At 36.1% G+C, this 16568-nt stretch overlaps 1 protein-coding gene across 2 annotated transcripts in view; it reads left to right on the top strand.

Moving 5' to 3' along the window:
• The window catches only part of LOC150078128 (mitochondrial carnitine/acylcarnitine carrier protein-like), a 126720-nt gene that overhangs the window by 52283 nt on the left and 57869 nt on the right, over window positions 1-16568 (top strand). For both annotated transcript variants that reach the window (XM_090384279.1, XM_090384278.1), the window contains exon 5: window positions 5415-5541. In XM_090384279.1, coding sequence (XP_090240405.1) covers window positions 5415-5541 — 127 coding nt within the window. The remainder of the gene's footprint in view (window positions 1-5414; window positions 5542-16568) is intronic.

The raw sequence follows: 16568 nt of genomic DNA, 5'->3' as shown, positions 1-16568 counted from the left end.
TCACTGCTGATAATCAGATCAAGAGTATTACTCCCTCTGGTTGTCTGTCGAACATGTTACTATAGAAAACAGTCATCCAATAAATCCACAAAAGCCTTGCTAGTCTGCGAGTGACCAACCCACAAGTTCCAGTTAATATCTGGAAAGCTAAAATCCCCCATCATAAGACATTCTGATTTACTGGCCCACTCTATTTCTCTGCACAAATACTCATTATACTCATCAGATTCATTAGGCCTATAACACACACACCCACTCTCATTTTCCCTTTCCCAGTGCTTATGTCACACCAAACAGACTCAACGTTGCATTGTCCACAAACATCAGTTGGATGCACTTCCTTAGATTTTGTGTTTCTTAACTAACAGTATAACCCTTCCTGTCCTGTCTATCCTTTCTGTACACATTTTACTCCCCAAATTCCAATTCTGCACTGCTTATATCTGTGTGACACCACATCTTTGATATCCCAACAATATCTGCCTTTGATGTCTTGACTAGCACTTCAAGCTCATCAAATTTATTTACTATACTCCTAGTATTGGTGAAAATGCAAGTATACATGCACCTGTTCCTGCTCTTAGTTACTCTTTCATGACCCATGTATTATCTTGTTCAATTATGACTCCCAGCAATCCTGGAAATCTCCATTACCATGCTTTCCAGGCTGCCGCTCATTCTAATAGAAGCAATGCAAGAATCACTTTTGCCTCTGCCCACTGTTAAACATTTAGTCTGTGCATCCCCCAAGCTAGCAGTTTTTTTACCCACCTAACACTGCCTTGATGGCATCAGCAAATATTCTTGTACCCTTTCTGTTTAAATGTACCTCATCCCTGTAGAAGCAGTCTCTCCTGTCGACAAGCACAGACCAGGCTGAAAAAAATGCTATCCCTTGAGCCTTGCACAATCTCTCCAGGGCTGAACTGATTGACAAGGCTCATCATATACTCCCTCCTATCATGTCTGTGCAAAATTGCAGACACTTTCACATTCACCCCTAACTTGTGACTTTTTTTCAACATGGACTTGTACTTGTTGAGTAAATCTGCAGATCTCTTACTCTTAATGTCAGTAGTTTCAACGTGTACAACAATATCACCTTTTGTGCCCGTAAAAGATGATATCTGCTCTACAATGTCATCATCTTTTGCCTCTGGCAGACATACCCTGCTTCTGTTCCACCTATCCTTCTTGCATAGTATATTCCCCATCTCCCTGACAACAGAGTCACCACCAATAAGTATTTCCTTTGGGACCAGCACTTTCTGCCTTGGAAATTGCCTGTGTTGCCTGATGCACAGGAGTGAGCTCTGCCGTTGAGCTGGGCAGCTGAGAGATTGATGGGACCCCTCATTAATTTCTTCGAGAGTATTTACCCTACACCTCAAGCATTCATAGACACCCATCAGAATACTGAGTTGGTGCCTAATTTCTTGACATTCTAGACACCTAGCATACAAAGGCATCCTCTTTTGCTAGATCATGTACTGTTTTAAATTTAAATTTACTCGGATTTATGAGTTTATTATTTTTGCATATTATGAATGTGTTTTTGATATACTGTTTCCTTAAAAATTAAAGTCAGATGGTAAAAAATTGGCAACATTGCATCATTGTTTTCATTTGTATGTTATTTTTCAGTTTTGTTGTTTTTCTTTTTATTCTTTCATTTTCTTTTGTTCTTTCATTGTTAAGATATGTTTAAATATTTTAAGGGCAATGATAGCACAGCTTAAAGATATTTTTAGAAAATTTTAGGTCATCAACATCAGAGGCCTAATTACTGTTGTATACATCACCATTTGTACATGTTAAACATGTTAGTATGACTCAGAGCTCTAATGCTCAATACATTCTACGTTGATATCAATATTTGTAAAAGAATAAGAGAAGTTTATCTCAATATGATATGTAGAACACTTCCATATGATACTCTCCAGAAATTAAAACAAAAACAATTAAAAAATCAAAAATCTTATAGTAAAAAATATTTAAAAATCAATTTAACACAATTAAAAATTAAGTAAAAAAATTAATTTAACTTAAATTAATTTTTTACTTAATTTTTAATTGTGTTAAATTTATTTTTAATTGTGTTCGATTGATTTTAATTATTTTTTACTATAAGATTTTTGATTTTTTAATTGTTTTCGTAAATGAGAAAATAATTTATATCAGAAGTACCTTACAATAATTTATATCAGAAGTACCTTACAATAATTTTTCCAGGCCTTTTTTTAATTTTTAATAAAAGAACAGTTTAATAAACAAGCAGCAGAAGAAATAATTTAAATACTGAACTATGACCTAATATGAATTAATGAAGGCAATCTGAATTAAAGAAAGCCTACATTTACTTTTTGAATCTGTTTTTTTAATTATTCACTTGACTCAAATTTTGTACTGAATACAAAATTTGTTCTAAATCATTCATCATGAAATACATTCACTACATTGGCTGTTTTGTGGAGCTCTCCTCCCCCCAGTGATTACTTTGTGGAGATCCCCCCACCCCCCACCCAGTGATTAAAACACTTTATTGTTCATGTTTGTGTGCAGCATATTCAAATATTTTAAGAAGAATTCATTTACATATTCAGGCCATATACATCTTTAGCTATGTTATAAACTTGAATTTCTCCCGTTTTGTGCTATATATAAGAAATTCAGTAAACTTCATAACTTAATGCAAGCCTCTTTTACAAATTGCTAGCGATTTTGATGTCACTTTAAAACAGTTGAGAGCAAAGAGAAATTAAAAATATGCAGTGTGGGTACACTCGAAAAATGTATGCTTCATTCATTCTACGAATTTCTTTAATAATTAATTAAAGAAATTCATGGAGTAAATAAATGAAGTATTAAACAGTGACTTATTGAGTCTCATAAACATTAGATTTAATTCCATACAGCCAAGGTTTTGCAGCCTTTATATAACACAGGCAGCTCAAGGTTACTCACTCCTCACTAATGCTATGGAAGAGTGATCTTGAGTTGCTTGTTGTTTTTCTGCCTATAGTTATAATGGCGACAAAAACAAAACTTAGCAATCTTTGTTATTATGTGCAAGAATTTGCTTGATACACTAATTCATGGTTTCTTAATCTATGCCAACCGACCCAAAATTGGGTTGGTTGGCATATTGAGTGGGTAGCAAAATATTTTCAATAATAACAATATTTTTGCCTAATAACATATGATACATTACAAATGTACAAAAATCATTTTAAAAACCTCTCGAGCCACTGTGCGTCAAAAGTAACAGCTTCTCAGTATCCAAAATTCGCTGAAACTTTATCATAAACACGAGCCCAGATATAAACTGGTTCGTGTTTATGTTGAGGACCGAGCCGCAAAGAACACTGCTCAGTCGATGCGTTACCATACTGCAGTGCACTGAACTGAAATAATTTCTTGTGGGATTGCATTCATGTTCTTTTATACAAGTGTTAGCATTATTTTTGTATACATATAGATTCTTTAAATTTAACCTACCCATAATGCCAAAATACAAAGAAGCATTTTTAGAGCTAGGTTTCACCTACATTAATGATCATGGCCATAGACAAACCACAGTGCATACTATGTTGTGAAGTATTAAGTAATGAATCATTGAACCTAAATAAACTTAAAAGACATTTTGAAACGAAACACAAAACGTTTGTTTACTGGTAAAGACCGCTGTGTTTTTTTTTTTTTTTGGAAAGAAAAGAAGAGCAGATCAAAAGGCGCCATTTGGATGCTCTAAACAACAGTATTGTATATTCTACTCATACCATTGGGAAAAATCTTATAAAACCAGCTGCTATTGATATGGTGCGTTATTACCTGCGGAGATGAAATTGTGAAAAAGTGCAACAGATTCCCCTGTCAAATGATACAATTTGTGCGTGCATCATAGACATGTCGAAAGATATTAAACAACAACTAATTGCAGTTATAAAAATTGGTTGTATATTTAGTATTCAGCTTGATGAATCACCTGATATAAGCAATGACACTCGACTCATGGTTTATGTATGATACCCAGGTGTAAAAGATATGGAAGAAGACATCTTATTTTGCAGACCAATGACCACTACAACGATAGGAGAAGATATTTTTCAAATGGTAGATTATTTTTTCAAGGAAGAAGGATCGAATTGGAATCACTGCTGTAGTGTATGCACCAATGGTGCACCAGCAATGCTAGGGGCTCGGCAAGGCTTTTGTGCAAGAATAAAAGAAGTTAATCCACAGATTTTTCCTACTTATTTTCCTACTTAGACAAAATCTTGCTTTAAGAAATCTGTCACCTGAGTTGTGCACTGTGTTAAATGAAATAATTCAGGTGGTCAATTTTATTAAATCAAGGGCTCTCAATTGTTGAATTTTTAACCAGATGTGTTCTAATTTTTGCGCTGAATACGAACATTTGCTATGTTACTCTGAAGTCAGAGTAACATAGTAATTATAAATATTTACAGGTGTAAATAAGTTCAGTTGTTAGGGCTTAATATTCAGTGAAATGTGCTTCTCCAATGTTGCTCAACCATTAGGTATGCCTCTCTAAAAATGACTCCTCTCATCCCCGAGGGTTTCAAATTTTAAAGAGTTTATTGTATTTGGAATAATAACCCAAGGCCACTATGGTATTGCAAATCATTCCTGCTGGATTATTGGCCTTCTACTTGCACTTCCTTCCATACTGTCCTATTTTCTTTGCTATTTGACCTTGGACAATTAGCCGACCGGGCTAGCCGAGTGGGTAAAGTACCTGCCCGGCAACCCAAAGGTCGCGGGTTCGATTCCCGCCTCGGGCTTGGATCAGAGTACTGCAAAAACCTTCGGAGGTGCAATATGGCCACAGAAGCCGATGCGCCAACAACTACCAAATCAAAAAAAAAAAAAACCTTGGACAATTGGGGAAGTTATGTTTAGCAATTGTAGAATAAGCCAGAACTAACAATAATCATTATAATGGTGCAGGATTTATCTTTTAATTGTTGAATAGTGCTTTCATGCTAACAATCTTAGTAGCCATTTACTTTCCACATTCTGTTGGTGTTTTATGTTTCAAACCCTTGTTATAGTTTATATCAGAATTTAGTAGGAAAAAATAAACAATTTTGGATCAAAAATTAATACATTGCCATTCAATGTAGGGTTTTTGCATTATCCCTTTTTCACAGTGATCTTAGGAATGTACATCATGTAAAAAACCATAGAAATGTTTTGAAGCCTTTTTGGATATAGTTGACAACTGTATTTGGCATCTATACAGTTTTTTAATTTCATAAAATTCTATTGTGCAGTCCACTAACTGCATTTAGAATTGAATTATTTCCTAATTTTTTTAAGGTGGGTAGAATTTGCATTTTAATGATTGGATAGTACTTTCTTGTTAACTTGAACGTCTGTTTTATTTACAGATTCAACAAGCTGCAGGAGGATCAAAAGAGGCAAAGTATGCAGGGCCCATTGATTGTGGTAAAAAACTGTACAGAGAAGGTGGCATAAGGAGTATCTATAAGGGCACTGCTGCTACTCTTTTGAGAGGTAAGAATAGCAGAATTTGTTATTGATAAGCTTTAAGTAATTGATAATAGGATTTTTTAATCACATCATTTAATGGAAAATATGAATCAGATATGAGGGCAAGTTAGATATGAACCAAATATGAGGGTGGTCTGAAAAAAGCTGAAATATTGTGTGACCTTTGAAGGAATAAGGATAAGTAGAAGAGATAATCTAATAAATAAAAGAGATAATCAAACCAAAGAAATATATATGTAGATAAAAACTTGTCTTTAATTTGACATTTCATCCAGCACTTAACAAGATTTTGTATACCATTCAAATAAAATTATTTCGGCTGAGAAGCCAACCATCTCTTTACAGCTGCTCTAACTTCTTCATTGGAGTCATATCTGTTGCCTTGGATATGTTCTTTAAGCTTTGGGAACAAGAAAAAAAAAAAAGTTGCTTTGGGCCAAACATAGGCTGTGGGGAAAGATGTAGAACAACTTCAAATCTCAGGGATTTAATCTTGTTTGATTCGCTTTTTGAGTTCAGTGAATAGGTTGGAATTGACTGTGACCTCTTTTTTTCAAAAATTTGGTATGATATTAATGCCCGTAAAGTCTAAAAACGCAGTAACTTTGCTGGCTAATGCCTGAACTTAAGATTTTTTGGACTGGAGATGTTTTGTGGTGCAATTCCTTTAGACTTTCTCTTGTTTTTCAGATCATAATGGTGAATCCAAAATTCATCTCCATGTTTAAAAATGCATCCTTTATGCATTTGAGCCACACCTGAACCAGTAGACTTTCAAAATAACAGCACCTTCAGGCATTCATAGTGCTGTTATTTTGATTTTTCCATTATCTAGAAAGTTTTATTTTTAATGTATTTAATGCAGAAATAATAAGGTAAAATAAGAAGTAGAGAGATTAAGAATGCAATTTTATTAACTGCACATAAAAAAGCATAAACATCTTGACAATCCAAAGTTATATTCTGCTATTAATACAATCCTACTTACACCTCATTCTGTTTTCTTTATTATATCAAGTTTAGTCTGTGCGGGTAGCACAGTGGTATTGTCACCGACCTCATCACACCAGGTAGAAAAGGCCCAGGTTCGAATCTCGTCGATGATGCATGGAACTTTTATGAGCTTTTTTTCACTCTGTGGCTGAGTTAGTGGGTCTCAGGTGTAGATAGCAAGGTTCTTTTCCCCAGAAACGGGGTTTTTCGTCCAGCAAAACAGACAAATTAAGCAGAGAATACACGCAATTTACAGCCACAATACACATGGGTATATATTCATATGGGTATATGAATTAACATTCCAGGTGACCCTAATGTAATAGTTTGGATTATATCAAGTTTGTCACTAAGCTTTAATGTTGTTCTTCTTTTCTTCTCTATATATTTATTAACTTTAGGAGTCATAGTGAGGGGTTTTTAATTTAAAATAAATGTAAAACAGCATTGTAATCCATGATATCAGTACAGAATTCACTTCCAAAATGGGGAACTTAAACAAATACAGTAATCATGTGACTTGCTGTTTTCTTTTTTCGGTATTACAAGATATCTGCACTGTATGTATACATCCGATCTCAATGTGCCGTTATTTTGGGTCTGTTGTAATGTTTAAACCTTGGGAACAATTGACTTTCATGTCCTGTTTCCAGTGCCACCATTAGTAAAAGTAAAAACAGTAAAAGTCCGAAAATCCGGATGCCAGAAATCTGGACCACCCAAGAATCCGGACTTTTCAAAAACTCTACAAACTTTTTAAATTTAGTGGACTTTTGTGTGTGCGTGTGCACATGCGTGAGTGCCACAGATGTCCAATGACAACAAGCGAGCTCACGGTCGCCATTTTAAAACGAGCAATCAAACTGCAGCAATGCTATAATTTTTGTCCTACTCTTTCCATTTACCATATATAGCATATGTATTTACAAGCCCGTAATAATGGCTCCTAAAGTAGATAAGCTTCACGGTGTGAAGAGAAAGAAGAGCACATTGAAATTGAGTGACAAACTTGAAATAATTAAGAAACTAGAAAGTGGTGTGAGAAATACTGTTTTAATGGAAACATACAACATCGGAAAGTCTACAATTTACAATATAAAAAAGGCAAAGAATAAAATTCTAGAATTCACAGCCTCGTCTGAGCCTTACAATAAAATTGCTGAGAGAAAAAGTTTACATTGGCCAAAATTAGGGCATTGCTGAGAGAAAAAGTTTACATTGGCCAAAATTAGGGCATCTATAAAGTGTTGTACGAATGGTTTTTGCTAAAACGATCAGAAGGTATGGCAATTTCTGGACCGATGCTTATTGCCAAAGCAAGGTCTTTTAAGGAGCAAATGAACATTGAATCAGAGTGCACATTTAGTGTTAGATGGCTTAGGAATTTCAAGACTCGTCATGGTATTAGACAGTTAGATATTGCTGGAGAAAGACAGCTGGCTGATACACAAGCAGCAACAGAATATAGTGCAACATTTGATAAAATTGTATCTGACTATGACCTTACAGCCGATCAAATTTATAATGCTGATGAAACAGCAGTTTACTGGAAGCGTTTGTCTACAGAAACTTTGGCTGGAAACCAAGAACAAAATGCAACAGGGTTTAAGCTTAATAAGGAAAGAGTAACCATTCTTATGTGTGCTAATGCTTCAGGTCAGCATAAAATTAAGCTTTTGGTGATTGATAAATTTCAACGCCACGGGCCTTTAAAAGAATTGTGCACTTATCTGTGACCTATAAAGCCCAAAAGAATGCTTGGATGGACAAAAATATATTTCACGATTGGTTTGGTCATGATTTTGTTTCATCAGTTCGTCAGAACTCGAGATAATTGGGGAAGCCTGCAAATACAAAGTGCCTGCTACTTCTCGGCAACTGCAGACTCAAAGTGTTACCTTTTGCAGTCCCTATGGTTTGGCAAGAACCATCGATGACAATCGTTTAAAGTGGTATTACATGTTTTTTTGGGTAATAGGAAAGAAGAAAACTATAAAATGTTGGTGTCTAATTTACTCGAGTGCTACAAAAACACGGGCTGTCGAATGTTGTTAAATTCATTTTCTTCGGGGAATTTTCCCCCGAAAATCCGGGAAATGTGAGTGATGAACGAGGGAAGCAGTTTCATCAAGATATTTCCATGATGGAAAAGCAGTACCAAGGTCGCTGGGATCCTGTAATGATGGGTGATTACTGCTGATTCCTTGTGAGGGAGAATAAACAGGAATACAATAGAAAATCCCTTAGTAGCAAAAATTTTTAAGGACAATTACAGGTATGCTGATTATATATTATTGAAATATAACTATTTTTCACTGTATTACAAACATAAATTATTCACTGTTATTACAAACATAAATGTATATACGTATATATTCCTTTATTTCAATGTTAAACATTGGTACATCTTTTGATGTAGACATGATAGAAACTTTTTATGGTGATTTTCAGAATCAGCATGTTTATTTCCTCCAGAATCACATTTTCATTGCTGAAGCATGACAAAAAATATTTTTTGTTGGCTAGCATTATTCTAATACCACTAACGGACTGGAAAATTATAAATGCATTATGGACTGGAAAAATAAATGTCTGTTGCTGAAATTAAGACTACCCACCGAGAATACTAGGTAGTGCTCCTAATAGTTAAATTGTGCTCATGAATCTGCAGAAGCAGGCAAAAAATAGTAAATGAGTCATAAATGATCGACACCTTAAAAATCAGTTATTTTTTAAATCGAAACAGCTGAACAGTGACTTGCTGCTTACAATAAATTTTAATTATGTTGCACTAAAATACATCAATCAGTGAACCAAACAGAAAACAAGTAATGGTGCGACAAAAAAATTTTTATAATGAAACTGTCATCAAAAAAGAAATCTAAAATGTTTTTTGAATCTTACTTAAGGATAGATTTCAACACTTTGTAAAATTAATTATTAATAATTAGATTTGACTACACATAATTTATTCATTAAAAAATTATAAAAAACTGTCGAAAGTATGTGCAGTTGTAATCTGTTGCTCTCATTGTGTGGAGTGAGAAATGTCTTTGAGGATATTGTTTCTTAGGTTTTCAAGTTGCCCAAAACGTTTTGTACTTTTGTAAACAGAGTACCTCCCAGCTGCTGAGAATAAACATGGAAATGTATATTTATTCCTATAAGATTAAGAAATAAATTTAAAAAAATCAAAGTACTGTCAAATCAGTTTGGTGTGACAAGCACTGGAAAAGCAAAATTGAGAGGAGGAGTGTGTTTATAGGCCTAATTACTCTAATGAGTGTAATAAACAACTGTACAGAGAAATAGTGGGCCAGCAAAAAAGATTGTCTTATAATGGGGATTTTAATTTCCCAGATATTGACTGGAATTTGTGGGTTGGTCACTCACACACTAGCAACACTTTTGTGGATTTAGTGGATGATTGTTTTCTACAGCAGCATGTTCGGGGAGCAACTGGAGGGAGTAATACTCTTGATCTGATTATCAGTAGTGATTCTTCATGCATTAAGAATCTGCAGATAAAGGAACCACTAGGTGGCAGTGATCACAGTGTGCTGAAGTGAGATTTACTCAAAGAGGTAACTATCATCAGGGATAAAGGGAAGGGTTTTTGCTTTTGTAAAGGTGACTACGGTGGTCTGAGACAGTTTTTTAAATTCTATACGGTGGGACCAACTGATGGTGTTACCAATACCAATTCAAAATGGGAACCATTCAAAGAATTTATCATGGAAACTACTAGGCTTTTCATACCAACTAAAACATATATTGTTCAAAGTTTAGGCCTAAATGGATGTCAGATGAACTAATGAGACATGTGGCAGAGAAGAAAAATGCATGGGATACATATAAATTAACAGGTGACACGGAAGCCTTTGATAGATATAAGCTGGTCTGTAACCAAGTCTCAAAAGAGGTTAGGCAGGCAAAGGCAGATTACTAGAAATCTTTGGCAAAGGATGCAAAGAAAAACAGCAAAGAGTTCTTTACTTATGTGAACTCTAGAAGGAAGGGATGAATCACTTGATATCGATGGTTCGACTGTTGATGATCCTGCTCAGATAGCTGATAATCTGAATGAATATTTTGCATCTACATTCACACCTGAGGAGTTATGAAGGGAGGAGGAAAATGCCGGAAGTGTATCAAACTAACAGGGTGCTTAATGATTTTGTAATAACTGAGAGCAAAGTGGGGGAGAAATTGTTGAAGTTAAACATAAGGAAGGCACCTGGCGGGAATGGAATCTATCCAGTTGTATTAAAGGAGGCAGCAAAGGAAGCAAACCCTTAACCATAATTATGAGCGCTTCCTTAGACTCAGGGAAGGTACCCATGGACTGAAGATGTGCAAATGTGACCCCAATTCATGAAGAAGGATCAAAGGGTGACACAAGTAATTACAGAGCTGTTAGTTTAACTTCTGTTCCAGGGAAATTAATGGAGGCACTGGTTAAAGAAGCACTGCAGGATCATCTAGACAAGACTTCAGTTATAGTTCAGACAGAGCATGGGTTTGTTAGGGGGAAGACTTGTCTGACCAATTTGATTGGATACTACGATGTGGTCACAAAGGAACTGGATGCAAAGAATAATTTTGATATCATATATTTGGATCTTAGAAAGGCTTTTGATACTGTTGCACATGGAAGACTTCTACACAAATTGGCACTGGAGGCAAATTGCTATTATGGATAAAGGGATGGTTGAGTGGGAGAAGACAGAGAGTTGTAATCAATGGATATTGCTCTTCGTGGACTAATTTTATTAGTGGAGTTCCCGAGGGTTCAGTGTTGTTTTCTGCATTTATTAATAATATTGATGATGGTATATGAGGTTTAATGTCTAAGTTAGCAGGTCAGCAGGGTTGTTAATGACAGTACGCTGCTGCAACAGGATCTAGAAAAGTTGAGCAGATGGGCTGAAAGGTGGCAACTGAAGTTTAACATTGACAAATGTAAAATACTGCATATGGGAAGCAGTAACTCCAGAGAAATGTACCAACTGGGTGGTGGTAACTCAGGGTAGTGGAGAATGAAAGAGACCTGGGGTAATTGTGCAGTCAGATATGAAGTTTTTTGAGCAGTGCAGATGGTCTGTAAGAGTAACTCATGCAGTTGTGTCAATGATATATAGGAATTTTTCTAGCAGGATTAAGGAGGTGATTATCCCCTTGTATAAGGCAATCAGGCCACACCTTGAGTACTGTATCAGGTCTGGTTCCTCATTTTAAGAAGGATGTAGAGCTGCTGGCATGAGTACAGAGAAGGGCAATAAGATTAGTGATTGGAACAAAGGGTTTCTCTTATAAAGAAAGGCTTAAGTTTTGCAAATTACAGTGTCTGAAGACTAGGCACCTGCGAGGTGATCTGATAGAGGTGTATAAAGCCTTGAATGGTTTGACCATGCTCAGTGCTGATGGGATTCTTCCTGTTGCTCAGAATATTCACCTGGGAGGGCATAAATTCAAATTGAGGAAAGACAGTTATAGGATAGATGTGCGAAAGTTTGCTTTTAAAATAGTACTTAGTAGAAATGCACACTGTAACATGTACATTTTCATAATAATAGTCAGGAATATGTTCTATAAAAGTTATAAATTGTTAACACTTACCCTGTTTTCAAACTTTTATTGATACATATGTAAATAACATTAAAACTCTTCTTTTCCCATTGAGCAGGATGAAAATAAAGTCAGTTCTCTAGCTTGCTTTTTATTTATTTTTTTATCCCTTTTTTACTTTTTAATTTTTTTTCTTCAAAAATAAAACTGTAACCCCACCATCAGATCATCTAATTTTATTTTAAATGTACAGCTTCTTTCAGTATTTGGATTCATATCAGAAACCATTTTTGCCAAGACTTCAGAATTTCCACTTTTATTTCAATATTATATTTATTTATTATTATTATTTTGATTCGTCATTTACCTTATGGGCAGTAAGAATGTGTATATATAGGAAATGAGATGAATTTTTAGACAAAATATATTAAGAATCAAAATATGAAGCACGTACTCATGGATGACAATAAACTGAAATGACACCAGTGAGAAAGAGCGTAAAATGGCAGCATGTAGATTTTGTGCATGTAACTTTTGGTGCACGTAATGAGTGTCAAATATGCATGTAACTTGAAACATACATTGTAAGAGGCTACATAATAGCAGGACGTGCTGTATATGTTTTTATAATCAGAAAACCTTAATATGTTAATCAAGTGACTGGAGGGAGTCCGAGTAGTGTGTATGCAGGGAGCATTGCTGAGGCCACGTTATGTCAAGGATCTGGGTATATTCTTACCATGTGTATGCCATATCCAAAAATTTCATTACTTATATAGCATGTCCCATCCACTTTTTCTTACTATTGAATACACCATGAATTGTCAAACTAATAGAGCAAGCTTATCTGCGAAAAGATCTAAACCTCCCAAGCAGTTCCTAATTCATTTCACAAATATATGGGGTCTCAATTCTAATCTTAACGATGTCCATTTCCACTTGCAGTCTGCCAAACCCCATGTACTTTTTCTGACAGAATCTCAGTTATCGGTTGATTCAACTACTGCTCATCTCAGATGCCCAAATTATTATTCCAAATTATGATTCCTTTCGCCTCAAAGGTGGTACTTGTGCATATATCCATTCTGATATTCCTCAGAGTAGATTCCAAATTGCCAAGTCTCTGAGAGACTTGGCAATTTGGAATCTACTCTCTTTGATCTTCTCTGCTTAAAATCTCTCTACCTCATTGTGTAAAATTTATCTGTTGTCTCTACCGTTCTCCCAACTCCATAAAATCACTTGGAGCTTTTTGACTTTCTCCAGTCCAACTTTCCTAACAGTGAGGTAATTTTCCTTGGTGATTTTAATGTTCACAACTCCAGCTGGCTTCTGTTTTCTAGTCACACTGACCCAGCAGGTCGAGATGCTGATGCTTTTGCAATTACTAATGACCTTGCACAGATTGTTCATTTACCTACAAGAATACCAGACAATCCTAATCATACAGCCAACACGCTTGATCTTTTTCTCACAGACAACCCTTCTAAGTACACGGTTGAAGTGAGAGGTCCTTTAGGCACTTCAGATTACAACTTGGTGATTGTCTCTTCTCCAATGGAGCCTTTATCTCATGGCTGTTCCCAACCTTGTGTTGTTTGGCATTACAAGAATGCAAAATGGGATGACCCGCGAAATTTCCTTTCTTCTTTTCCTTGGTCGGATCACTGTTTCAAAACTTCTGATGTCAACGTTTGCTCAGATTGTGTCAGTGAAATTATTCTTGCAGGAATGGACTCCTTTATCCCACACTCCACTTTAAAATCTCATCCTTTTTCTAAACCTTGGTTTTCCAATAAACGTGCTAAGGCTGTTCAAGAGAAGAATGTTGCATATCGCAATTGGCTTGTTTCTAATTCTTCAGTTTCATTTTCTGCCTACACCAAAGCTCACAACAATTGTAAAGCAGTTATTAATCAGTCCAAACTAGAGTTTGAACAGACTAAGAGTAGAAAACTTGCTTCTTGCCCTAATGGTAGCCAAGCATTCTGATTCCTTGCCAAATCTGTTGGCCGCAACTTTTGCCCATCTCTGCTCCCACCTCTGTCCAAGCCGACCGGGCTAGCCGAGTGGGTAAAAGTACCTGCCTGGCAACCCAAAGGTCACGAGTTCGATTCCCGCCTCGGGCTTGGATCAAAGTACTGCAAAAACCTTGGGAGGTGCAATATGGCCACAGAAGCCGATGCGCCAACAACTACCAAATCAAAAAAAAAAAAACTGTCCAAACCAGATGGTTCTGTTGTCACTTCAGCCAAGGATAAAGCTGACCTGCTAGCATTCCATTATTCTTCTAACTCATATATTAATGATCTTGATAAAATACCCCCCACCATTCCCAATATGTTCCATTCAATGCCTCCTGTGGTGTTCCGTCAAAAGGATGTCAGAAGGATTTTGACGAATCTTGATGATAAGAAAGCGCCAGGTCCCGATGGTATTTCTCCACTTGTTGTCAAAACCTGTGCTCCAGAACTTACTCCTATTCTTTGCCGCCTTTTTGCACTTTCTTATTCCAAAGGTGTTTTTCCTTCTGCTTGGAAATTTGCTCATATCCAGCCAGTTCCTAAAAATGGTTACAAATCCCTCCCATCCAATTATCGTCCCATTGCAATTACTTCTACTCTTTATAAAGTAATGGAGAAATCAATTAACTGCCAACTCTTAAACTACCTAGAAACCTTCTGTCTGATCAACGATCGCCAGTATGGATTGCATCAGTGTCAATCCACTTGTGATGTTCTGGCTTATGTTACCCATTTATGGACTAATTCAGTGGAAATGTTCAGTGAAACACAAGTAGTTGCTCTTGATATCTCAAAGGCTTTCGTTCGTGTTTGGCATAAAGGTCTTCTAAACAAGCTTAAATCTTATGGTTTGCCAGCTGTTTTTAGTAATTGGTTATCCAGTTTTCTCTCTGATCGCTCACTGAGGGTGATGGTAAATGGCTGTCTGTCTTCTAACTTCTCCACTAATGCTGGTGTCCCCCAAGGTTCAGTTCTTTCCCCCATTCTTTTCCTCTTGCATATTAATGACCTTCTTCCATTGACTGGAAATCCTATCCATAGTTTTGCCGATGATAACACATTGCATTCCACTTTCCATTTTGAGATACCTTGCCTTGTTCAATTAGCTTCAACTTCTCGAAAATCTGCTACCAATTCCTTAAATGCAGATCTTCGGGTAATTCTCCAGTGGGGCAAAGACAACTTAGTTGATTTCAATCCTTCTAAAACTCAGTCTTGTCTTATATCTCGCAAAAAGGATTCTTCTGCTCCTATGCTTATCTTTGGTGACACTCCGATTTCTAGGCAAGATGATATATTTCTTTTGGGGATTACCCTGACTTCTAATTTGTCTTGGCACAAGCACATTACAAATATTGCTTCCTCTGCATCTAAAAAACTAGGTTTTCTCTTTCGCTCTCAGCATTACTTTATTTCCAAACAGCTGCTCACTCTGTATAAATCGCAAATCTGCCCAGGCATGGAATATTGTTCCCACATCTGGGGTGGTGCCCTCAAAACCTCTCTGAGGCTTCTTGATTCCATTCAGAAGAGAGCAGTTAGATTAATTAATGATTCATCTGTAACAGAGTCTCTCCACTCGCTTTCTCATAGACGTACTGTTTCTGCTGCATGCCTCTTCTACAGATACTTGCATGGGCACTGTTCTTCTCAATTGGCTTCTATAATTCCCGCTCTCTCTTTCAAAACAGTCCGAACACGTGCCGCCATCAGCCAACATCCATTTACTATCCAACTTCAAACTCACAGAACCAACTTTTCATCTTCCTTGTTTGTTCATTCATCTGCCGTTTTCTGGAACAACCTTCCTTCATACGTATTTCCTGAAAATTACAGTCTACAGAAGTTCAAGTCGGATGTCAACAAATATCTTCTTTCGCCTTCTCAACCTCCAACCCAAATACAGTACTAAGTACTATAGGTTCTAATACCTCTCGTGTTTGTGGTTTACATAAAAAAAAAAAAAAAAAAAAAAAAATGTCCGAATGCATTTAGTTGGGTGGTACCAACTGATGTGTTTGCATTTCTCATGTGCATTACTATATAAGTTAGCGAGTGAACTTAATTCCCTCCATTATTCAGACTTCAGCACTGTCTTGTATACACTGCTACAGCAGACTTGTGCTGGTGTAAGCAGTTTTCCTGTGTATATTTAATTGTTCAATCGGACACGAGGTTCTCCGAGTAGTACAGACAGGCTACCAGAACAGCTCGTGGGATTCTTTCGATGATATACAGGAACCTTGCCAGTAGAGAAATCACAATCTAAAATCACAATATGGTTTTAATACAGTTTAAATTAGGTGCATCTCAGAAAATTAAATTTTATTTTTCACAATAATTAAGTTGGCTGGAAGGAAGGAGGGATTTTAGAATTATATGTTCAATAATTGTAAATTGTGAGCTTCACAGTTCAAGATCATTTATATGCAGTATGTTGCTATA

The sequence above is a fragment of the Mastigoproctus giganteus genome, chromosome 11, assembly GCF_048544385.1.
Source record: "Mastigoproctus giganteus isolate SK-2022 chromosome 11, ASM4854438v1, whole genome shotgun sequence".
In the NCBI taxonomy this organism is placed as follows: domain Eukaryota; kingdom Metazoa; phylum Arthropoda; class Arachnida; order Uropygi; family Thelyphonidae; genus Mastigoproctus; species Mastigoproctus giganteus.
Note: the sequence above shows the minus strand (reverse complement) of the source record. Positions and strands in the feature narration are given on the sequence as shown.